The following is a 24,645-nucleotide window of genomic DNA, read 5'->3' as shown; positions in this document are numbered from 1 at the left end:
GTGGGGCTTCAGCTCAACCTAATGCTTATTAGCCTTGGAATAGACTTGAGGGTTTGGAGGTTGAGAGTGGCAATAAAATTTAGGGCTCTTTCCTAGCTTTATCTTTGCCTCATACCCTCATCAGGCCAGCCCATACCCTCCTCCAGCAGCTCCAAGTCGCCAGTTATGACTTGGGTTTAAACATTTACCTTAGACGACAACGGTACAAAGGTGCCGTTGTCAATGCGTTGGAGAATACCTTGCATTTTGATCCAGCTGGTTAGGGAATTAGTAAGTCAAAGGTTAATTCTGCATGGCCAAAGAACCAAAACAACTTTAAAATAGTCATTTTAGGGCACCTGGGTGGCTCAGTTGGTTAAGCGTCTGCCTTCAGGTCAGGTCATGATCCCAGGGTCCTTGGATCGAGTCCCATGTCAGGCTTTCTGCTCAGCAGGGAGCCTGCTTCTCCCCCTCCCTCTGCCTCCCACTCCCCCTGCTTGTGCTCTCTCTCTCTGTCAAATAAATGAATAAATAATCTTTTAAAAAATAAAATAGTCATTTGATGGCACTCTCACAGAGCTGTGCAACTCTGTAATTTTAAAAAGTCAAACCTGGCCGCTTTTCCATTTAGATGACCATCCACATGGAGGAAATACTTCCAGGGTTCTCCTCATCCTGGAGTATTGTAATCTCATAGGTGTGAAATACAGCTGGTTATCTCTCCCTGTGGTTCTGACTCTCCAGTCACAAATGGAGCACCATCTGAAAGGTTTGACGTAGCACATTTTGAGGAAATGGAAACGATGAAATCATTTATAATCAGCAGTGGAACAAGACGCCATTTAATGCAGCCTTGAGATCTTGTGGCTCAGCTGGCATGGTGTTAACACAGTTGTGAGGTTTGCCTTCCACCTTCCAGATCCCTTGAGAATGTAAACAGCAAATAAGGCTTACCCTGAAAATAACTGCATACTGTTTTACAATAGAAGTAGAATATTCCAAAAGCAGAACAGTTAGAGGTAGTAACATTTTGCCATCTGGCAAAGCCACTAGAACAGATGGATTCACTAATGACTTCTCTAAAGTATTTAATCAGACCTTACTGAAACACATGACTGGCATATTTAATTATCCGAAATTAACAGGACTTCTGCCAAATATAGCCCTCAATGCTTGAGTCATGCTCCTTGCTTGAAGAGGAAAAAACAAGATGAATAGCTCCAGAAAGCTGGGTTTCATGTAGACCCCTTTCATTAGTGAAACTTCTCATTACCAAACTGTTGTGTTACAGCCTTAAGGCAGTATTTCTCCTTTTTCAAAGAATGAATTGTAGGACAAGCCATGCTGATCAAATTCATTTTATCAGTAACAATTGTACTTGATGAGAACATCTGGGGGTTGATAAATCTGATATAGTCATCAGATATCCCTTCCTACTTCCTGCCTGTGGAAGACTTTCTAAACCACCAGATATATTCTTTCTTGCATAAGTGAGTCAGTTTTTATTTCTCTGTAACTGGTTTTTTGTTTTTATTTGCTTTAATTTTTATATTTGTATCAAAGCAAGATAGATACACAAATCAAAGATTACTAAAGGTTTTATATAATTAAAAACTGCCCCTGCGCCACTCCTCCCCATCCCCAATCTACTTTCCAAAGGAACACTTTTGAGTCTTAGGACTGTTTTGTTTTTGTTTTTCTTTTGTTCCTGGTGGTTACCTCCATATCTCAAACCTGTATGATTAATTGCTATTTTGTGATTAATCCGTTTTAGAATCCAACCCATGATTGACTGCCTTCCAAGACACTTGAGGATGTAGTTTACATACACCGTTCTTGCTTTCCTTTCCTTCTCTCCCCCGAAGGGTTATTTCATTATTTTTAATTCCCTTATCATTTACCTTTGTAACTTTAAGTTATATTTTTATGCCTTTATTTTTGGAGTCATCAACTTTGGATAGTATCTCTTGGCTCCCACCTTTGTATGGTGAAGATATTGACGTGAATATTCCACTGAATACTCTAGGATTCTTTCATTCAATATAATGTTTTTGAGTCATCCATGTTGATGTGTATGTCAGCAATTCATTCCTTTTTATTCCTGAGAATAATTCCATTGTATGAATATATAATAATTTCTTTATCCCCGCACCCATTGATGGCCATTTGCATTATTTTCAGTTTTTTGCTATTATAAATAAAGCTGCTGTGAACATTTGTATATAAGTCTTTGTTTAGACATATCTTTTACCTTGGGTAAATAACTAGGAATGGAATTGCTAGATCATATAGTAAGTATATATTTAACTTTTTAAGAAACTGCCAAATACTTTCCAAAGTGATTTATCATTTTACATTCCCATCAGCAAGGTATGTACATTCCAATTGCTCTACATCCTACACAACACCTGGAATGTCAGTCTTTTTAATTATAGTTGTCTTTGACAATGTTCAAGTCTTTTGGCCATATTTTAAATTTGGTTGTCCTCTTACTATATTGAATTGTAAGCATTCTTTTATGTATTGAGGGCAAAAATCCTTTGTGAATTTTCTTTACCAGCCCATGGCTTGCCTTTTCCTTTTCCTAATGGTGTCTTTCAAAGAGCAGAAGTTGAAATTTTGACGTTATCTTTTTTTTCTTTTATAGCTCATGTTTTTTGTTTCTTCTCTAAGAAACATTGCCTTTCAAAGGTCACAAAGGTTTGGTTATGTGTTTTTTTTCCTATCAGTTGTATACTTTTAGCTCTTGCACTGAGATCTCTGGTCATTTGAGATAATTTTTGTGGATGATGAGAGGTAAATTTTTTTTTTCTGTATGGATGTCTAATTGTTCCAGCATTATTTGTTGAAAAAACTATCCTTCCCCCTTTGAGTTACCTTAACACCTTTGTTGGAAATCAATTGACCATATAAGCGTGGGTCTATTTCTAGACTCAATTCCGTTCCATCAATCTATATGTCTATCCTTATACCAATACTATACTGTCTTAAATCTGACTCTTTTCTGTAAAGGCTTTACACAGAACTTCCCCTTCTATAAACATTTTTACTCAGATTTATTGATTTCAGTAGTTGAGTCCAAATTCTCTCACTGTCAATCATGACTGGATTAGATTTCCAAAGCCTGTTCTTGCCTAGGATATTTCCTCCTCAGGATAACTTCTTTAAATAACCAATCTTGTCCATTTCATGTGGTTCTTAACGGTTTAATTCTCAGAGGGTAGTCTTATTTTTAAATTTTGAAGGTTAGTTCACAATACCTCTATGGAGATGATTTTCCTTGGCCTAGAATGTCAATACTCAGGGGTGAAGGACGGGTTTCATATATGTTTGTTTTGAGCAGATTCTATCATGTGGCAGTTAATTAATAATAACAAGACCTATAAAATGCTCACTAGGTTTTAAGCACTACTGTTTTAGTCACTGTCACTTAGAATTTATTAAACCCTCACAATTATACCTACCTTCTTTCAGGTAGGTACCATTATTATTCTTATTTTATGGAAGAGAAACTGGGGCACGTAGAAGTTGAGTAATTTGATGAAGATGATTTGTGAGAAACTATTTTGTGCCAGTAAGTAGAGGAGATATGCTTCAGTGATGTACTGATGACTGTTTAATAACCAGGTCTTCAAGAGAAAAAAATGTATGCATATACCCTCAAAGGTTTGTGATAAATTTTACTGGTGTAAATGATGGGTGGCACACAATTTACAAATAATAAAAAAGTATAATGCTCTATTGTAAATTCCATACAGCCAATCGATTCTCATAGAATGCTTTCATTGATTTTTGTTGAACTCATGTATCTGTGGCCAAACTTTGGTTGCAGTTCAACTATGATCTGACAAAACAGACAAGGAATGAATGCTTGATTACTCTGTGGTTCAGAAAAGAAGTCCCTCACATCATTGACAAATGAATGTAGTTCTGACATGAATGTTGGTATTTTCGATTATATTACTAAGACAAAAGTGAAACAACAAAGACATATATCAGAACTTTAATCATTTGCCAATGATGTGAGCAACTTCTCTCCTGAACTGGATGATATTTTTTGAATATTGGAAGAATATTTTCTCAATTTTTTGTGTTATTCACAATGTAACAGCTACAGACATGACACCTTTTTAAGTTTATTCTGCATTATTAACATTTTATCCTTCTATGTCTTAAGGGTAGACAACCAACAAAACAATAAATCAAGGCTTAATTTGTGGTATTTATTAATTTCCATGACATAAATACTCCTACAATGGCTGATTTCAAACCACTAATGTGACGGTATTGAAAACAGAGTTGAAAAGAGATGTGCAGTAGCACATCATTCTATCGTATTTCTACCACAGAGAGAGGAGAATGGTAAATAACCTCAAGATAATAGTCAAATGTAGTAAAATCATTAGGAAGTAATGAGTTTTAGTATATTTTTTTTAGTTGTAAGTTTATATAATTTAATATTTGACAGTGGTTGTGTTTAACAATTGATCTCAAAATTGCTAAAATTTAACAGCTCTTGCTGGTCAGTCTGAGCTGGCTTCAGCATGCCACTGCATGCTTTGACCCAAGGCAGCAAAACCACTATGCTCTTAACCACTCTTCGATGTGGTATTAAAGTATTACTAAAATATATTTCCATACCAATACAAGTATGGTGGTACTAAGCATGCAAGATATATTACATTTCTTCATTTTTCTAAATCACATTAATTCCCATTAAATGTATTATTCATCCAGGTTGTTGAGAAGTCCAATTTGAGGGACCTTCATGCTCAACCATACAGGTACCCTCAAGCTCACACAGGTCAAGAACATGGCAATGGACCACTGGTGGCCTGTCCATGTTGCCATCGCTTCCATTCATCCTGCCCAGGCCCACCTGGAAGGCAGGGCCCTCCCCCTCTGTGGTATCAGATGAGATCACGGTCCCAGTGATGGCACTCTAGTGCCGAGGGCATCCTGGAGGACAAAGACTAGAACACAACCACCTCCATCTGTGGCCGCACTACCTCCAGGCTGCTGTGTTCAAATAAAGCCTTCCTTTGCCTTTTCTTCCTCTGGTGCGCATCCCCTGAGGCTGGCCACTCCCTCTCCAGCTCCGAAAGCAGCTGCCTCCCCACTGCTCTCAGACAGTTCAGCCCAATCACTCAGATGCACTTATGCCTCCAACACCGGGAAATTTCTTTTAGTGTTATCTGCAGGGTAGGCAGGGAGAAAGCTTTCATGCTTTCCTGGTGAGACTACTTTAAAAAGAGATAATAACATTAATGTATTACTGAGAGAATCACTGAAGTAGCCTGGGCATAAAACGAAATGAGGCTTTAAAAAGTAAAATCGGGGGAGGGGGTGCTGGGTGGCTCAGTTGGTTGGGCATCGGACTCTTGATTTTTCAGGTCATGATCTTGGGGTCCCGTGTCGGGCTCTGTGCTTGGCAGGGAGTCTGTTTGAGGATACTCTCTCTCTCTCTGCCCCTCGCCCCTCAAATACATACATGAATCTTAAAAAAAAGTAAAGTCAGGGCCTCCTGGCTGGCTCAGTCGATACAGTGTGCAACTCTTGATTTGGGTTAGTGGGTTCAAGCACCACACGTTGGGTATAGAGAATACTTAAAAATAAAATCTTGGAAAAAAAAGTAAAGTCAGAATCATGAGCATTTTTTAAATGCTGCACTTGGAACAGGTACTCAAATATAATTTTTTGCCTTCAGGAATCAAGAATGATTAGTGTTGATTAGTGTTTTCTATTTAACCTTTATAAGCAAGGCTCCCTCTTTCCACAACCCTATTAATTCTCATCTCCTCACAGAACATATTTGGAAATCATCCTGATTTCATTTGACATCAGAAAGACATGCATTTGCCCTCCTGGCATGCTGGAGAAACAAATCAATTCCTTCTCCCAGATAGGGTGATGAAAGTCCTTCTCTGCAGTGCTTTCTATTGCTATGGTAACAGAAGATGGGGTTTCCCAAGGGAACCAGATTTTTATATACACAGAGAAAAGCAGTTCTTTAAAAGCTTGATCCCCTTTTCGTTGCATGTATAATACTATCAATGCAATAAACTGAGTACCAAAGGAAAAATAGAATGACACCAACCCTTTTCGTATAGGTGTGGACTGAGATCTCGATTGTATCGAGACCTTCGGAGAAAGGGAGTTAATTTTTAAAGTTTTAATATTGTGGCATTGCTTTTATAACTATAATGATTTGCAAGATTTGCAAAGGGCAAGTTTTTGTAGAAGAATATAGAAAAGACTTGATTTATGGACTCTCAAATGGCAGATAGACTTCCAGTATAAGTAAGTAGTATCAATACTTCCAGTCTCAGAAAGTCTTACAACACTGTGATATGGTGAAGAAGATGATGGGAAACCCAGAGTAGAACAGATACATTGTGTAATGGTGGTGCTTTCCACTTCTGTCATTTTCTCCCTGGGAAGTACATAATAGTTGTCCATTTCATAGATGAAATCTTGTCAGAAGGAATTCAGGAGGTATGATTCTTTCCATGACAGCCCCTTAATCGGATAAGGGGACCTAACTTCCTTTAATCTGTTGGCTCATCTACTTTAAAAAGACTACTTTAAAAAGAGGGCATCCTGGAGGACAAAGACTAGTTTAGCTTTTTAGGCTCAGGGCACCTCTGTGGAAGGAGCGAAGAACAGTTTTGCCGTATGCAGCAGGGGGTGGATTTGGTTTTATGTGAGGAAAATACATACATATATACACATCTGTCATTTGAGTGCTTCTGAACTAAAATTCCAAAGATGTTTTGGGATTAGACAAAAGCAGATCTTGCTTAAAATGACTTTTCTGGAAATTCTGGAGCTCCTAAATGCAGAGGTGTGGGAAGAAGGGAAGCTGATGGTAGCTTCCAACCTGCTTCTTATAGAAGTGCTTCTGCAACTCTCCCATTACGGACACATTATACATATAATGCTCTTGCAAATCCAGAGATTAAAGTTTGTTGGTTTTCCCTCTGGTCTCTGATGAGGTTTAAAGAGTGCTGTTGAAATGATATGACAAATTTAAAATAAAAGTAAGGTGCCACTTGACTGTGCTCTGAAAGATACACAGATACCATCATCCGGGGGAAGAAGTGACGTTTCTGGGGAGCTGATGGGAAGGTAACAAATGGCAAAATGAATAAAGGTTGTTCTCTCTATTCTTGACACAGACATGGATAAATAGGAACATTATGAGTCATTTTCAGTAATCAATTTGCATGCAAGCCAGAGAGGTGAGGTCAGAGAGTCTCCACTTAACAAAAGGAGAAAAAAGATAACTGCTAATATATTCAAACGGCAAAGTCGGAACCTGGATCAGTGGGTATCATGAGCTGGGAATAGATGATGTAAAGAACAGCATAAAAGGACTTTTGACAAAAAAATTAAAAAACAAAAATTTCCAATGTGAACTTTTTAATGAATGTGATAAATTTATGGGCCTTGATATAAAGGAAAAGAATAACCAGAGTAAAAATACTTGAAATCCATAATGGGATGTTTTTGGGTCATACCACTAATTGAGTAATTTAGACTGGTGAGCTATTTTGAAGGCCTCTTTTTTTTTTAAAGATTTTATTTATTTGACAGAGAGATACATAGCAAGAGGGGAACACAAGCAGGTGGAGTGGGAGAGGGAGAAGCACGCTTCCCGCCGAGTAGGGAGCCCAACTTGGGGCTCGATCCCAGGACCCTGGGATCATGACCTGAGCTGAAGCCAGATGCTTAACAACTGAGCCACCCAGGCGCCCCTCTCAAACATTTTTTTAAAGATTTTATTTGTTTATTTATTTATTTGAGAGAGAAAGAGAATTGGGGTGGGGGTAGAGGGAGAGGGAGAAGCAGACTCCCCGCTGAGCAGGGAGCCCGATGTGGGGCTCCATCCCAGGACCCCAGGATCATGACCTGAGCCAAAAGCAGATGCTAAGCTGACTGAGTCACCCAGGTGCCCCTATCCAAACATTTTTAAACAGAAGCTGTGATCCGGCAAAAGTTTCGTTTATGTCTCTTGATAGTGTCTCTGACCATCTAGGAGGAAAACACTCATTCTTTATTTTCCAGTTCCTGTGTAGAACCTATTGCCCACGTCAGTGTGGAGAGGCAATATGGTAGCCATGATTGTTGGCATCGTTTGCTCCCTCTTCTGCAAGCACTTTATTGCTTACTCTACCATGTGATGTTCCCAGAACTGTGCGTAGAGTGATGGAAACAGCCCCCTCCCTCATGGATCATACTATCTAGTCAGATCCTCTTCTTGATAGCCCTTAGGACTACAGGCGTGGTACTAACCTGAGGGATCTCCTTGGTTTCCTCACTAAAAATTGGCTTAGGCCATCTTTTCCCAGAATCAGGCTGCATAGGCTTTAAATTCTAATGCTGCAAGTTCTATGAGTTTAAAAGCTGCCCAGGCAAATAACCTCAGGCAACTTTGACACGCTCAGGCTTTTCCTTAGCCTTCAGCATCCAAAACCTTTCTCTCTCTTTCCTTTAAGTATCTCTTGAGTCCTTTTTTCTATCCGCCCTACCCCTCCTTACCTCACTCTCTGTCCGTGTTCCCTTACTGGCCTCCTTGCCTCTTCTCCTAACACTTCTCCCCCACCTGCCCTTCCCACTGCCTCGCTGCTGCTGGGGTTACCTTACTAAAATATGCAACTGTTCATGCCATGTCCTCTGATAATTGGCAGTGGTGCCTTACCATCCTGGCCTGCTTAAAAGGGCTTACAAGGCCGCCCTGGCCTACCTGACCCATTTCATTTTCTGCTACTCTCTGCAAGACTAAATTTGAGTATTGTCTTTGTACAAGGATGCCCTTTGCACCTTTTATATGTGTTATCTTTTTCTGGTACTCCGTATAAAGATTCCCGAGGATATATTTTCTAGCAAGCACTTGTTAGATGGCGACTCAGATCCTGGGCACGCAGGCGTTTCTTATCCCAGAGCTCCCAGGTGTTTCCTGTCTCAGGACTCCTCTGCCGGCCTTGGAACTCCCGAGTGGTGGCTGAGGCAGCCCCTAGGACCGGGTCCTGCCCTGTGAAACACCTCTGACACACAGTGCCTCCCAGTCATCCCCTCCCTGCCGCTGCATCTGGCCCTGCACTCACTCCCCCACACATCAGAAGCCACGGAGCGAGCGGAGCGCACCTGCCCCTTGTTTGCCTTCCTGGGAAACCCCACACTGCCTCCACCCTGCCCAGGCGCCGCCCAGGCTCGTGGGCATCATTTGAGGTTGGAGGGGGCTGGGGTGCAGAGCCACAGGCAGTTGGGCTGTGTCAGAGAGGGAGAGCAAAGCTCTGAGGCTGTTGGGGGAGAGGCTTGAGGAACCAGCCGCAGGGATCTCCTGGGACAATTCTAGACAACTCGCTGTTGCTAGGAGGAACAGCTGGCCCTGAGGACGTGCAATGACTTTGCATTCCGGTTGCTGCGACCTTGGACCTTTGCAGGTGTGGGATTGGGCCCCGGGGGCCGCTGCAGAAGACAGTCACTGTCCGAGTCCTTTTTCCTCCTTCAAGGTCGTAGACTTGCGGCTGGGGCTGTGTGCATTTCACTCCCCGGGCGCCCCGGCATAGCCTCTGGGCCAGAGCCCGTCCCAACGCCTGGCCTGACCCCTGGGACGAAGTGCCCCACACTATGACTCTGAGTGCAGGGGGAAGGGACACAAGACATCACGGAGGATTGGGGTTTGCTTGACACCTGAGCCACCCCTGACGCTCAGTCTCTCCCAGCCCATCCGCTCGCTCCCTGCCCCTGCATCTGACCCCACACTCACACCTTCCTCCCCTCCAGCTACAGAGTACACCGTGAGGGCTCCACCTGCACCCTCTTTGTTTAAAAAGAAGAAAACAAAAACCCGACGAAGCACCAGCCTGGGTAGGAGAGTGCAGGTGGAGCAGACCTCCAGCGTGGGGAGCAATACGGTGAATGAGGACGCGTGCAGTGTGGGTGCTGGGAACACTCGGGAAGACTAGCTGCACTCCGGCACCGGGATAAAAGGGCCTGGGAGGATCCTCAGTGAGGAAAGGGGATGGTACTCAAGGGTCCCGTGCAAAAGACCGCACTAGGTTTGGTGGGAGGCCCAGGAAGGGAGCTCAGCGGGACGAGGACGAGCTCGCAGGGACAGCGTAGGGAGCTTGGTTGCTGCAGAACTTGGGGGAAGCACACGTGGAGACCAGAGAGAGGCAGGAAGTAATCTGTGTTTGAAAACGCACTGTATCCACAGAGATGTGCATATGTTGGTTGTATATAAATGCCAGTTATACAAATGATGATAATGAAACTCGCTTTGAGTGCTCACTCTGAGCCCGGTGCTGTGCTGAATGCTCTGTGTTCTGTATATTGTCTACTTTTATGGCGTAACTGCATTTTATAGATGAGGAACCTGAGGCAAAGAGATGAACATGCCCAAAGAACCAGAGGTAGTAAGGGATAGCAGCGTGCAAATCCAAGTCTGCTTATAGAGCATATATTTGTATTAAAATTATGCTGAAAGTTGAAAAGGAAAAAAAATTCTGTTGTGTAAATGTTGAAATAAAGGAAAAACATTCTTTTATTGTGTAAACAGTCATCTGCTAGTTTTTCATATAGGTAATGTGCTTTTTTAAAAAAATTTTCAACACCTATTTTTAGAAAGGCACAACTTCTTTACACAGTGATTTTAAAACATTAGAGTATTTGCTCATCTAGGAATAACAATGATGACATTTCTTCCTCTTCACTGCTCCAGACTCCCTGAAATTCTAGGTGGTATTTGACAAAGTTTTATTTTGATTGGACTACAGAGGAAAAATGTTACACAAACTACAGCCTGGTAATTTGTGGTTCTCTTGGTTTTGCAGTGATTTATGTAAAATAGAAATTTTCATTTAAAATACGTAATCTATGGCAACAGACACCGAAACAGCACTTGACTCTGAGACCCCTCCGTGCTTTGAAATCCTAATGAGGATGGCATCCAGAGCTTGTGCAAGCAGGTTTAATTAATTTTGAGAAGCACACTTTCTCCTAGCAACAGCTTTTTTTTCCAAATTAAAGTCAAAAGCTAACTTGAAAAAGCTGAGTAATATTTTCAAAGTCAGTAAGTAAATATCTTGACATAAAGCAATTATAGAACCGTATGGGTTTTCTCATCATAAAATTATAATCATTATAGCATCTGATTTTCAAGGTAACCAAGTGGGTAAGATCAGATGAAATTATTGTTAAACTGTGCTAAGCCACCCTTTGCCATTCAACATTTCCATTAGAGTAGTCAGGTAATTTATCAGTTTGAGGACAGTTCAGACTCTTCCTCTTGAGATTCTCTTGTTAGATGACTGAAATGAGAAACAAATGTGGATAAAAGAAAATCAATGTTTTTCTTAACTTTGTTCAGGAGGTTATGAAAAGAGGCTTTTTTTTTTTTTTTCTTTTTCAGCCTTGCCTTACACCCAGATAAAACTCTGGTTGCAACTGGCCAAGTTGGGAAGGAGCCATATATATGCATATGGGATTCCTATAATGTCCAGACTGTGTCCATTCTTAAAGATGTCCATACACATGGAGTCGCCTGCCTGGCTTTCGACTCAGATGGACAGGTGTGTATCTTTTTCCATTTGTTTTCTTCAGTGACTTCTCACCAGTCACCTGGAATTGCAGTGCACATAGCTTATGGGCTCAGAAGGCTACTAACCCTTGCTGCCTCCCCTTGTCCGCCTCCTAGGATCCTCTCCTATCAGATCCTTTTCCAGCTGTCGCACTGACACCCAGCCCTGGGTGGGCCCCGGTTTTGTTTCCCTCGGTCTCCCCATCGATTGAAAAACCTCCAGAAGTAAGTCATGGACTCAGGTCGATCGGATCCCTCGTGACTCAGCAATTCCACTTAGTCTTCCATTTTAGCTTCCTAAATTTGGAATTAGAGATGGACCCAACCTTTTTCATAGACTTCAAGCCCTGAGCATCTCCTTGGTTCCCTTTGCTTTTAGAGGGTAACACCACCTCCTAATAATTCACGGAGAAGATTCTCTTTGACTCTTTACCTTGAGGTTTCCTCTAACCCCTGCTTCCCCACCCACCCCTGCGATTCAAGCAGCCACTGAGTCGGCCTGTGACTATGAAGACAGCCACTCTCCCGTGCATTCTCACCTTCCCATTCTCTGCCACCATCCTTTAGGTTCCAAATCCATGCCCTGCCAGACAGTTCAAATAACCTCTACTGGCCTCCACACCATTAGTTGCTTACTAAAACATTTCACCAACTGAAAAAATTGTGAAAGCATTATTTTATTATTTTTTTAAATTACAGATTTTATTCTTTTTTAAAAAATTAACATCTAATGTATTATTTGTTTCAGGGGCACAGGTCTGTGATACATCAGTCTTACACAATTCACCGAGCTCACCATAATACATATCCTCCCCAGTGTCCATCACCCAACCACCCCACCCCCCCATCCCCCCCACTCCAGCAACCCTCAGTTTGTTTCCTATAGTTGAGAGTCTCTTACTGTTTGTCTGCCTCTCTGGTTTCGTCTCGTTTCATTTTTTCCTCTCTTCCCCTATGATCCTCTGCCTTGTTTCTTAAATTCCACATATCAGTGCGATCATATGACAATTGTCTTTCTCTGATTGACTTATTTCGCTCAGCATAATACCCTCTAGTTCCATCCACGTCATTGCAAACGGCAAGATTTTATTTTTTGATGGCTGAGTAATATTCCATGGTGTGTGTGTGTGTGTGTGTGTGTGTGTGTGTGTGTGTGTGTGTGTACACACCACATCTTCTTTATCCATTCATCTGTCGAGGGACATCTGGGCTCTTTCCACAGTTTGGCTATTGTGGACATTTGTATCTTTGTGGTAAATAGTAGTAGTGAAATTGCTGGGTCATAGGTTAGTGAGAACATTATTTTAAAAACACTAAAAGCTTGGAGAACTCAGTGAATGAAGTCCACACTTTGTGGCTGGGTATTCTAGGGCTTACCCAACTTTTCTAGCCTTGTCTTCACAATCTCCTTGCAGTCTAATTGGGCACATCCATGAGATTCCTCTACCAGACATTACACTTTTGCTCCTCCAGCCCCTCCCTCATACTGTTTCTCCACCTAAAGTGCACTACTCACCTTCTTTGCCCCTTAAAGTGATTCATTCTTCCAAGACACTTCAAAGGTCTTCAAAGGACATACTTCCTGGAGTCTTCCCAGGACCGCCAACAAACTTTCCTTCTTACCTTTGACTTCCAGTAACTTTTGGCAGAAAGGATTTGTTAATGCTACAGATGTCAGTTACATGTCCATTTTCAAACTATGTTACAGAAAAGGCAGCCCCCACACAGAGGGAGGATTCCTGACTTCTATTACCTTCACCTCCTCACTAAGACCGTGCCTTTTCCCTAGCCTTTTCTGTGATCCTGGGCCACCCTTCCTCATATTTCTGCCAATTTATTTTTTCAATCCAGTTTTTGGCACATTTCAGAGTTAATTATGTAGGGGCATGCTGTGGAAAGACCTGTGAAGTTATTATTCAGAGAGGCTTGACCAGCCTGAGAGTTTGGGGCAGGTTGAGTGTATTACAGGACTTGAGCTGGTTTGCATCACTTTTTTTAACAATTTACATTTGCTTAGTGTTTCCTGCTGTTTTGCCAGGGTAATGATCATTAACTCTTTAATTTTTCTTTCTAGAACTAGATTCACTACATACCTGGCATACATAGTTTTTTTATTTTATTACTTTGTAATCTCATCCAGGTTAGGGTAGTGGAATGGATTTCCACTGATTCCACATCTAAAGAGAAATAGCTGGGTAGTCCCATTTGTTGACATTTTCAGTTACTGACTTCCTGACTAAATTCAATGAATGTCAGAATGCATACATAAGTACAAGTGTATACATATGCATAGGTGGGTACTTATATGCGTATTCTCTGATTTGGGTTTTCTAGCAACCATTATTAGAATTTGTTTGGAAGCATCGCAAGAAAAATGTAATGCAGCAGAAGGAAATCCAGCTTTAACGTTGAGTTCTTTGTTAATTTGTGTCAAAATCTTAGCCGTTCTCTCTTAGGTTCCATTTTGAACGGTGAGGGTAGCAGTGGACCGCATGGTACTTAACTGTCGGCTGAGAAAAATAACATATTTGCTTGCGGTGAAGGATTTCCTGGCTTGTTGATGCCTATTGCTTCAGGTCTTCCCTAGTCCCTGGACAGAGTTCACTGGAATCAAGTGATATTTAGAAAATGACAAATGGCTCATCACCTCTTAAACAACAAAAGGCAATAGAAATGCTTTTTAGGTAGCCATGGGGCCTGTCATTACAAATGAATAAAATAGATTACTTTTGGCTTTTTTTCAATCAAGAAATGTGGGTTTTACTTTAGTGCCCGTGTTTATTACAAAAAAAAATAAGCTAAATGGAATTCACACCCTTCAAATTTTTCTTATATGGACAAAAATGCAACCACATATTATAATTTCCATTGCTGGAATGCTCTATTAAAACTTACAGCAAAGAAAGAAACCCACAAAGACCCCCTTTCTTAAGGGCACATTTTTAAAGTTCCAACTGTGTATTTTTTATACTAAACATTACTGATGGAAGCCATCTTTACTGAAGAAAACTGAATAATCCCTGCATAACAACACATTTGCATTTAGCTATATGTGACTGTCATTACACATGTATGCACGCATACACGCACACACACATAGACACTCATAGTGAAATATGTAAGCTCAGATACTCTTATTACTTGGGTGATGCTGTATTTTCAAAACCCTTTGATTGGCAGAAAGGATTTGTTAGTGAAATACGTAAGCTCAATTTTACCAATCCATATGATAATTCTACAAGGTAGACCTAACAAATATTTTGCATTCATTTTAAAATGAGAAAACATAATTTAATGAGGTTAATTTTGCAAGGTCTTAGGTCTGGCTCCTCACAAGTCAAAAGAGAAGCCAAATCGACTCACCCAGTCCAGACCTCTGTCCATTATACAGTGCTGTTTCCATAGGCGGGGACATCCTGCTAGAACCTCCCTCTGATGTTGGTATTTCTAATACATGTTTTGATACTTTTGATTTTGTGTATACTTAAATGTGTTAAATTTTCTTTTCCTTTGAGAACAAGTTCTGATATAAACCCCAAGAATTTAGGCTGGGAGATGAAGTACCAGATTGCGTTTACCAACATGTTACCTGAAATGTTTGTGGAGCTATGAAAATTAAGAATGAACGTGTTTGTCAAACCCTTTAATTTCAGCAGTTTGGCAAGACTTTTGGGCTATAGAATCCTAGACTGTCTCTACTCTCACATTAATATTTTAAATTTAAAAATTAAGAAAATTTTAAAAAAATAAAAAATTGAGGGGTGCCTGGGTGGCTTAGTCTGTTAAGCAGCTGTCTTCGGCTCAGGTCATGATCCCAGGGTCCTGGAACCGAGCCCCGTGTCCGGCTCCCTGCACAGTGGAGAGCCTGCTTCTCCCTCTCCCTCTGCCTGCCACTCTACCTATTTGTGCTATCTCTCTGTCAAATAAATAAAGAAAATCTTTAAAAAATAAAAACATTTGAACCTTGCCTTCAAGTTGTGTTCCTCTGAAATCAACTTGTTAAATCAGAGGCTTTGTGCCAAATGATTTGTAGCTTTTAGGTTTTTGAAATTTCAGTATGTGCTAATAGAAGTCATCTGTGATATCTTTAGTTGTGTACTTAAGATGGATTTTGAGAAATCTTTTTTTTTTTTTCACATATGTTCAATGCCTGGCCCAGAGTAGGTCATCAGTGACCATTTGTTGAAAGAAGTGATGGATAATAAGAAATGTGCCCATCAGTTTCAGCTATTAAATTATTGTTCTTATTCTTAGCGTTTGGCTTCTGTGGGATTGGATGCCAAAAACACAGTCTGCATTTGGGACTGGAGGAAGGGAAAACTTCTGGCCTCCGCCACCGGCCACTCCGACCGGGTAAGAAGAGCTTGTTGGATCGAACTGTGCAGTTTTCATAAGTGTGAGGGAATTGTGAAGTAGCTTCCCAGAGTTGTCCTATTTTTAAAAGTAAATTTTCCATGTAAAGATTTTCCTACATATTCAACCTAAAAACTGACTTTAAAAAAATTAATTTGTGATTAATAACTGTGTCAGCATGATCTCTTCTGATGATCGGATGCTTTCTTTAAATTGTTACTACTTCTCATAGGCAAAGCAAATTTTTGACACTGGCATTTAGCATCTTCATAAAATCAAAATAGAATTGAATTTGAAAATACATGTAAAGTTTAGATTTGGTTTAGATCGTTTGGCTAGATTTGGTTAGATTTCATTTAGATCTAAACGAACACATAAAATATATGTATTCATTTAGAATTGGAAGTAGTTAGAAAATGTTCACAAAATGTGTTTCAAGTGTATACATTTTATTTTACTTTAAGGATTTATTTATTTCAGACAGAGAGAGCATGTGCACACAAGTAGGGGTGGGAGTTGGGGGGAGGGGCAGAGGGAGAAACAGATTGCCCTTTGAGCAGGGAGGGAGCCCAACCTGGGGTTGGATCCCGGGAACCCTGGGATTGTGACCTGAGCTGAAAGCAGACGCTTAACAGCTTAACCAGCTGAACCTCCCAGGTACCCCAGAGCGTATACATTTTAACTTCAAATGATTGTAAGGACAACCTTGGGATTCTTTCTTATTTTGAGAATCTTGAATGTAAACTGTGGCCTGCTTATCATCATATTGAATTTAGTGTGATCAAAAATAATTCCATATAGTCATAGCAGGCAAGATAGGATATGAAGCAGGTCAGAAATCTATTTCTCCATTGTCTTGCATAATTAAAATAATTTGACCATTTTATTGTCTTGATTTTCTAATTTCAAAAAAAAAAGTGAATTTGCATGACTACTTGCATTGATTGCTAGTTTTGTATTTCTCCTCAATGTAAGTGTCAATGCAGAATGAGGCCCAAATTAGATACTAAATTCACTGTCTCTTCCTTAGTGTGAACTTTAAATTTTTTTTTTCATTCACCGATGGAGAATCATGGTTTTAAGGTGACCCCATAGTTGTTGCTGTGCATTCGGGCAAATTATACTCAAGGATTAAGTTCTCAGAAAGTCCAGGAATGACCAGCAGTGGAACTTTGGTGTTGGAAGAGGCCCGGCATCCTTCTGGTCCCAATGGTTTGTACTCCTGGCCACACGTTAAGAATTCCCTAGGGAGATTTTACAGTGTAGTGATGCTTGAGCTCTACTCCCAGGTTATTAACTTCTTGGTAATTAATTGGTATTAACTTAGTACTTAATGAGCAGGTTGAAAATATTTGTGCTCACATTTTGGATATTAGTGTTTCTGCTTATGTGATAATCCCATCGTATAAAATTAGTTGGATTAAACTAGATCAGTATGTGAATTTCTTACTATTTTGTCATGTATTTTACACCTTCCACTTAGAAGTAGATTGTGAAAAGTGTATACTACTCTAGTGTGACCTCTATAATTTAAAGAGCCTAGAATGTTTTAATGAAATACTGTCCTTTTAGAACACTGTTCTCCCAGACCCCATAATTTGTATCACACAGTTTTGTTCTTTATTACTGGTGCCAATATGAGTTATTACTGGCTCCTTATGGGCAAATGATTATCTTCAAGATTATTTTAGTGGCTAAAATGCTTAATGCCTAGCACTCATTTATGTAATGAGTGCTTTATAACCTGCAAAATGATTGTACATACATTATCTTAATTGACCTCATAACAGAACTGAGGTGATGTCATTTATTTTTAAAGATTCTAAGACTAGCCTGAGGTTGCCTAGCTAAAATGGGCCTCATTGGAACTTGGTACTTGGACCAAATGCTTTCTTCAGTGCTCTTTCTGTGGTCTATAATTGCTCCTTTCTACCTAACTGAAGGTTATAGGTCTTTCTTTTCTCTCTGATGATGGGTCCATATTTCTCCTTCCTATGTGATGAGAAATTAGCAGCCTAAACTCTTTCTCTGATTTAGACTCCAGCCCTGACAATTATGCCTTCTATTAGAGCTTCACAGAATGTGGTACATGGACTGACCGCATAGGAATCTCTTGGGGTCTGCTTAAGAATGCAGCTGCCTGGACCCAATTTCTGACCCAGGAAGTCAGAATCTTTCAGTTGGGCTGGTAGATATGCACTTTGAGCAATTACCACAGCTGACCTGACCCTTAAGGTTGACAGAGTCTTCTCTTCCTTGTTCCCAAAATTGAAAACTGCCGGCAAACTGGTAGCTTTTCTTTAAGAATGATAAATAGTATTAGTGGATATGTTTTCAGTTCCTTGGAAAACTGAAAATAAAGTAGTATTTTGGATCAGATTAAAATGACAGGCTAAAGGCCTATTTTAGGTGGGCTAAGTTAGGGGCCAAATAAATGCCTCTGCCTTGTGTTTATGAATATTAACTTCTAAGATTATGAGAAAGTGTTGGCCACATTGAATTGTGGTTGACTATTAAACATTTTCCTACTTAAACACTCTGTAAATCTTTTTGTTTTTATTGTAAAGCTATCTCAAAAGTATTTTATGATCATTGTGTAGAGGTATAGAAAATTTGATCAAAAAATTATTCTAGGTCATTGCAATGCATCAAGTTAAAAACATGACACAAGTTTGTCTCATTGATTGCAGTTAATTATTATTTCTTTATTCAGGCCTAAGGTAAGTAGATGTGAGGCAATAAAAACACATGTTGTCAACTCCTGACCCATCACCAAGCCAAATCCCACGTTGTTCAGTCTATACAGGTAACATTGTGTCCTCAGTGTTAGGATGGAGTCTTGGCAGTTGAACTGATAACTGAAAGAAGGCAAAAACACAAAAATTACCAACATAGCAATTTTTTATTTTTTTTTGAACAGATTTTTGATATTTCCTGGGATCCATATCAGCCAAACAGAGTGGTTAGCTGTGGAGTAAAACATATAAAGGTAAAGTAGTTATTTAAAAAATTTTTGGTAACTTGTATGAGAAGAATTGAAGGTGCTTATATGTATAATTTGATGTTGAGAAGTGGCTCAACTTTATTTATCTTAAATTTGGAGCCATTTTACCTGCTTCTTTGATTGTGAAGCAAGCTGACATCAGCTGATGGGGCTTTTTCAGAACTACAGTGTATGGACCACCAAGTGGAGTATCCAGCAGGCAGCTGAAAAGAAAACTTTATGTTAATTAAATGCTAAACTGAATACTCAAAGTACTTCTAGGATTGCAAGTTTTAAAACAGTTCTGATTTTAATACTATAAATTAAGTTTTTACATTTTGATGAATGTTTACACATGCTGCATATCAAAACTCTGTCATGTTGAAATATGTTTTTTGAGAAGGAAGGTGCCATATTGGGTTGGACATAGAAATACAGGGATACATGGTACAAACCTACCTGGGTCATTGGTCTTTAAATGCCTCTATCTTCCCCTAGACTACACAGACTGAATTATCACAGGTGGCCCAGGACCTACCTTCAGCTATTTGCTCCTTTCTATTTTGTTTAACAGGTAGCAAAGTCAACACCATTAACTTTCTTTGCTCTGATATAGCAAAAATTTCCACTGGACCCTGGGATATGGCCCAGGATCTTCTGTCTACAGATTTGTAGCTAGTAGAGGTTTAAAGTTCATAATTGAAAGAATGTAAGGATTACTTGCTTGACTCCAGCCTGTGTGGATCTGGTGCAAAATTGTTGGTACAAAAATGTTGCATTTTTGTCTGAATGGAGTAGGTATCTGTAACATTCCCCCAACCAACTCCTCCTGTTTCCCAGTTCTTTTGTTCTTCTTTGAATCTAGTTTTTTATGATTTCTCCCCATTGTTCCTACTTCATTGTTAGAAAGGGACAGATGATCAAATACTCAGAAATAAATATAATGAGGGATGCAAGACTTAAAGAATATTACAAAACTTTACAGAGGAATATAAAATAAGGCTTGAGCAAATGGAGAGGCAAACTTGGTTCTGGACATGATGTCTAAAAATTACAAACTCATCCTTTCAATTACATTCAGTACAAGGTCAGTTAAAATCTCTAGAAGTTTTGTTACTGTTATCTGACATTTCCTTTTCAATTATTCTAAGTTAGTCTGGAAGGATTAAAAAATGAGAATAACCAAGAACCTGGATAAAAAAGGGATAATGAAGAGGGAACTGCACTAAGCGTATTATGAAATTAAAATAATTAAAATGTATCACACTGGGATAAGGATAAATAAGACCACCACCACCACCAACAAAAAAAGCTGAGGGGCGCCTGTGTGGCTCAGCTGGTTAAGCGTCTGCCTTTGGCTTGGGTCGTGATCCCAGGGTCCTGGGATTGAGCCCCATGTTGGGCTCCCGGCTCAGTGGAGTCTGCTTATTCCTCTGTCTCTCTCCTCTGCTCATGCTCTCTCTCTCTCTCTCTCTCTGTCTGTCTCTCTCAAATGAATAAATTAAAAAAAAATCAAAAAACAAAGCTGAGAAATAGACTTTAAAAGGGATAACAATTTAGAATGGTATCTTGACCAGTGGGCCCTAGGACAGTTTGTTATCTATTTGAGGGGAAAAAAGTTATATATTATTCATACCATACACTAAAATAAATTCTCTATGAATCGAAGAGTTACATGTTTAAAAAACTGTAAAATAACTAGAGGAATATCTAAGTAAATGCTTAACTGCTCTCAAGTAGGTGAAAGGCCTTTCTGAATATAAAAGCAAAGTAAGAAACCATAAAGGATAACATTATAGATTCAATTATATAAACATTAAAACATTCTGTCTACCTACCCCCACCCCTAAGAAACAAAAGAAGCAAACCACAAATGAGCTAAGTGTAAGCCACGAGCATGGTAGATAGAATTTGGGTTTGTCCTTGAAATGTCAAGACCTCCAACAAACCTGTACAATGGACAAAGGACATGTATACTTGACAAAAACAGAAACACTGTTGGCAAATAGATATATGAAAGTCTAAACCTCATTAATAAGGAGGAAAAATTTTAAAATAACAATTTTTTTTAATCCATCAAAATTATGATTAAAATATATCCAGTGTTGGCAAAAATTTGGTGACTGAACATTCTCAAACCTTGGTGGTGGAGGGGTAAATGAGTACCAGATATGAGTATTTCTACTCTTTCTGTCCAGAAATTTGGTAATATCTATCAATAGCTTTAGAAATGTTGATATCCTGGGCGCCTGGGTAGCTCAGTTGGTTAAGCAACTGCCTTCGGCTCAGATCATGATCCTGGAGTCCCGGGATCGAGTCCTGCATCGGGCTCCCTGCTCAGCAGGGAGTCTGCTTCTCCCTCTGATCCTCTTCCCTCTCATGCTCTCTCTATCTCATTCTCTCTCTCAAATAAATAAATAAAATCTTTAAAAAAAAAAAAAAGAAATGTTGATATCCTTTGAGCCAGTAATATCTTTCCAGTGTTAGTATGTGTGCTGCCAAAGAGAGCACAGCCAGTAATTTTATTTTATTTTTTATTTTTTAAAGATTTTATTTATTTGACAGAGAGAGACACAGCAAGAGAGGGAGCACAAGCAGGGGGAGTGGGAGAGGGAGAAGCAGGCCTCCTGCTGAGCAGGGAGCTCGATGCGGGGCTCCATCCTAGGACCCTGGGATCATGATCTGCGCTGAAGGCAGACACTTAACCAACTGAGCCACCCAGGTGCCCCCAGCCAGTAATTTTACATCTTGGAATTTATCTCAAGGAAATCATTAGGAGTATGAACCAAGGATAGGTTCATTGTTGAATAATTTACCAAAAGCAAATAAAACGAGATAAAAGAAGACCTGAAGCCGCCTAACTTGCCTCCAGGTGGTTAAATAAAATATGGTATATCTGTAGGAAGAAATACTGTGCAATCATTACAGTCATGGTTTAGATGATTATTTAATGTTACTAGGAAATATGCAAGATTTATTTACAGTCTACTGGTTGGGGTAAATTTCTTGCTTTGATTTTTTTTTTCTTTTTACTTTAGAAGTAACCTATATTTTTGTGTAGGAAATAAATTGGAAAGATATTCCAAAATGTTAAACAGTTAATGCTGGGTACATGAGTTGATGATTAATTTTTTTCTTTATTTTTAAAATTATTTTACAATAACATATTTCCAAGATAAAAAAGTAATGAAAAAACAGAAGACAGAAAGATAAACCTATAGGTTCCATTATTCAAAGGTATCAAGTGTCCTGCCAATACCTTAGGACTTCATCAACGTTTTGTTATCCTTGTGCAAAAACCTGAGAATATGTTTGCTCAAATACAGGGACTTTTTGCTTCAGCAGCAGTTGGAGGGTCCTTCATTGTTTTATGTAGTCCACCCAAAAGACTCATTAAATTTGATAAACATTAGTTGCATTTCTATCATGTGAAGGACTGAAAACTGACCCGACTTTCAATTTGCTTGACAAAAGCAATTAAAACATTAAAACAGAACAATCTATAAGAGAGGCAAAACCAAAATTCTCTAGTGATAAAGGAGAGATCCCAACTGGTTAGAGGAATGTTAAGCATTTCAGGAAGGGGATGGTATTTGAGCCGAGCCTTGGTGGGTAGGTGAGTTTGGTAGGGAGAGTTTGGAAGTCAGCATTACCCAAAGTAGAGGTGGGGTTGCACTTCAGTCAGGAGTTAAGGGGGAGGCATTGGTCACCCATAGAATCTTGGGACTAGGGAGCAGAAAGGTCCTTAGCCCATCATATGTTCAAAGATTATCAATGTTTTCATCACCGAAGACCCACTTTTCTCATTTTCCTAGGAAACCAGTATTTCGAAAAAGTTTGGCCAGAAAATAATTAGCCGTTAAATAATTCGCTTTACAATTTTTATTAATCAAAGATATATGTATCTGCCAACATGAGTTTCTGTTCAGTCTAACAAATTGCAAAGGCACTGAATTATTCTCTTACCCACAATCAAAGAATTATGTGAGATCATGATAAGCCTGGTTTCCATTAGGCTCTGGTGGCTCTCTAGAAGTCTGGGACTCTGGCCTCAGAGCCATCATCCAATTTGCATATCCTAAGATGAAGAAGCCAAGACGTAGAAGGTTATTTGACTTTGAATCCTCTTTGTTATCTCCTTATACTTGACTCTGGGAAAGCTACTTAATCTCCCTGAGGCTGAATTTCTCTCAAAAAACAAAACAAAACAAAAAAACCAGAGGGTTGTGGATCACTACCTTCTGAATTTATTAAGAGTTACATTAAACAGTGTGTGGAACCAGTAAGGGCACAATAATGTTAATTTTTTTCCCTTCTCCTGGGATCACAAATATGGTAGCACAGATAAGATTTAAAATTCAGTCTCTGGCTCCCTGTGTAGAACTCTTTCCACTTGGAAATTATTTCTTCAGTGATCCATCTTGGCCTGACTTCCCCCCCCCAAAGAACAGATTATGAAAAATAATAGATTAGCTGCTTAATTGGTGATTTCTCCAGCATCTTCCCTATTTCTTTCCATCCTTGGTGTTAACTCTTTTAATCAGTTAATTCTAAAAACAGAGACACATAAAACCCTGGAGCTTCATTTGAAAACAGAGCTGTTTATCCCATTAAACTTGTTAATTATGTTTTAGCAGACAGGCATCTTTTTCTTTTTCTTTTTTTTTTTTTTTAAGATTTCATTGATTTGAGAGAGAGGGAGAGAGCACAAGCAGGGGGAAGGGCAGTGGGAGAGGGAGAAGCAGAATCTCAGCTGAGCAGGGACCCCAGTGTGGGGCTCGATCCCAGGACCCCAGGATCATGACCTGAGCCGAAGGCAGATGTTTAACCAACTGAACCACCCAGGTGCCCCCAGGCATCTTTTTCTAAGCAAAAGTAGGTACTTTTACCTCGAATGGAATGATCTGCAAATGCCCATCCAGCCATCTTTATTTTGTGTAGAAAGAAATCCACAAGTTTTAGTAGCCTTCAACAACTATTTTCACTCTCTGTATTTTCTATAACCAATTCCAGGATCCCCACCTTATCCCCCCCAAACCTACCTAACAGCAAATGAATGATTCCAGTCACAAGTTGAATGCAAAAATCTTTGATGCACTCCAAGAAAATATTTTTATGTGAAATTGTGTAGCTAGGGTGAAATCCTTTCTGTTTTTGCAAATTTCCAGTGTTTGGCAGACAGGCAAATTTCAATTACCTGAAATGAATGCTTGAAACCAGTAGCAGCTGAGCATTGTCATGCTTGCTTGGTTTCACAGTAAATGAGCCTACCAAGTTTGTGGATATTGTTGATCCTTCTCCAGTCCCTAGTCATAGGTAGAAGGGACATTGGAGATTACCTAGAGCCAGATGAACTCCAGGGTACCTGCCAGTTCTAACAAAATTAGCATTACAATCTGGGAATGGAGATTGGGGAAGATAAACGATGTCTGTTCATTTGATGTGGATTTACTGATGTGTTGCTACCCTAAATTGTCACTGTTTTCCAAATAGGAAGTGCTTCTCAAGAAGAGAGAATCAGAGATTTGCCATTTCTACAAAAAAATCTCTTACCTATCCTGGCATTATATCTGTATGTGCCTTTTTAGAGAGTCATTTGATTATTTGGAATGTTTCATGTTGGCATTGTTGCCTCCTACTGGGTGATTTAAAACCTTTGTGTCTGAGGATGATGGTCTCTCTATGTTTTGTGGTTGTCCATTAGAAATATTTCAGTAACTTAGGTATTATGTAAGTGATGAATCAC

At 39.6% G+C, this 24,645-nt stretch overlaps 1 protein-coding gene across 4 annotated transcripts in view; it reads left to right on the top strand.

Annotated features, from left to right (window-relative positions):
• The window catches only part of EML6 (EMAP like 6), a 268,188-nt gene that overhangs the window by 101,954 nt on the left and 141,589 nt on the right, over positions 1-24,645 (top strand). For all 4 annotated transcript variants that reach the window (XM_028103992.2, XM_088026534.1, XM_088026532.1 and 1 more), the window contains exons 2-4: positions 11,396-11,555; positions 15,818-15,916; positions 18,837-18,905. In XM_028103992.2, the coding sequence (XP_027959793.1) occupies positions 11,396-11,555; positions 15,818-15,916; positions 18,837-18,905 (328 nt within the window). The remainder of the gene's footprint in view (positions 1-11,395; positions 11,556-15,817; positions 15,917-18,836; positions 18,906-24,645) is intronic.

Source organism: Eumetopias jubatus, unplaced genomic scaffold (genome assembly GCF_037043125.1).
Source record: "Eumetopias jubatus isolate StellerSeaLion01/CBP00866 unplaced genomic scaffold, mEumJub1_p1.0 scaffold_9, whole genome shotgun sequence".
Taxonomy (NCBI): Eukaryota; Metazoa; Chordata; class Mammalia; order Carnivora; family Otariidae; genus Eumetopias; species Eumetopias jubatus.
Note: the sequence above shows the minus strand (reverse complement) of the source record. Positions and strands in the feature narration are given on the sequence as shown.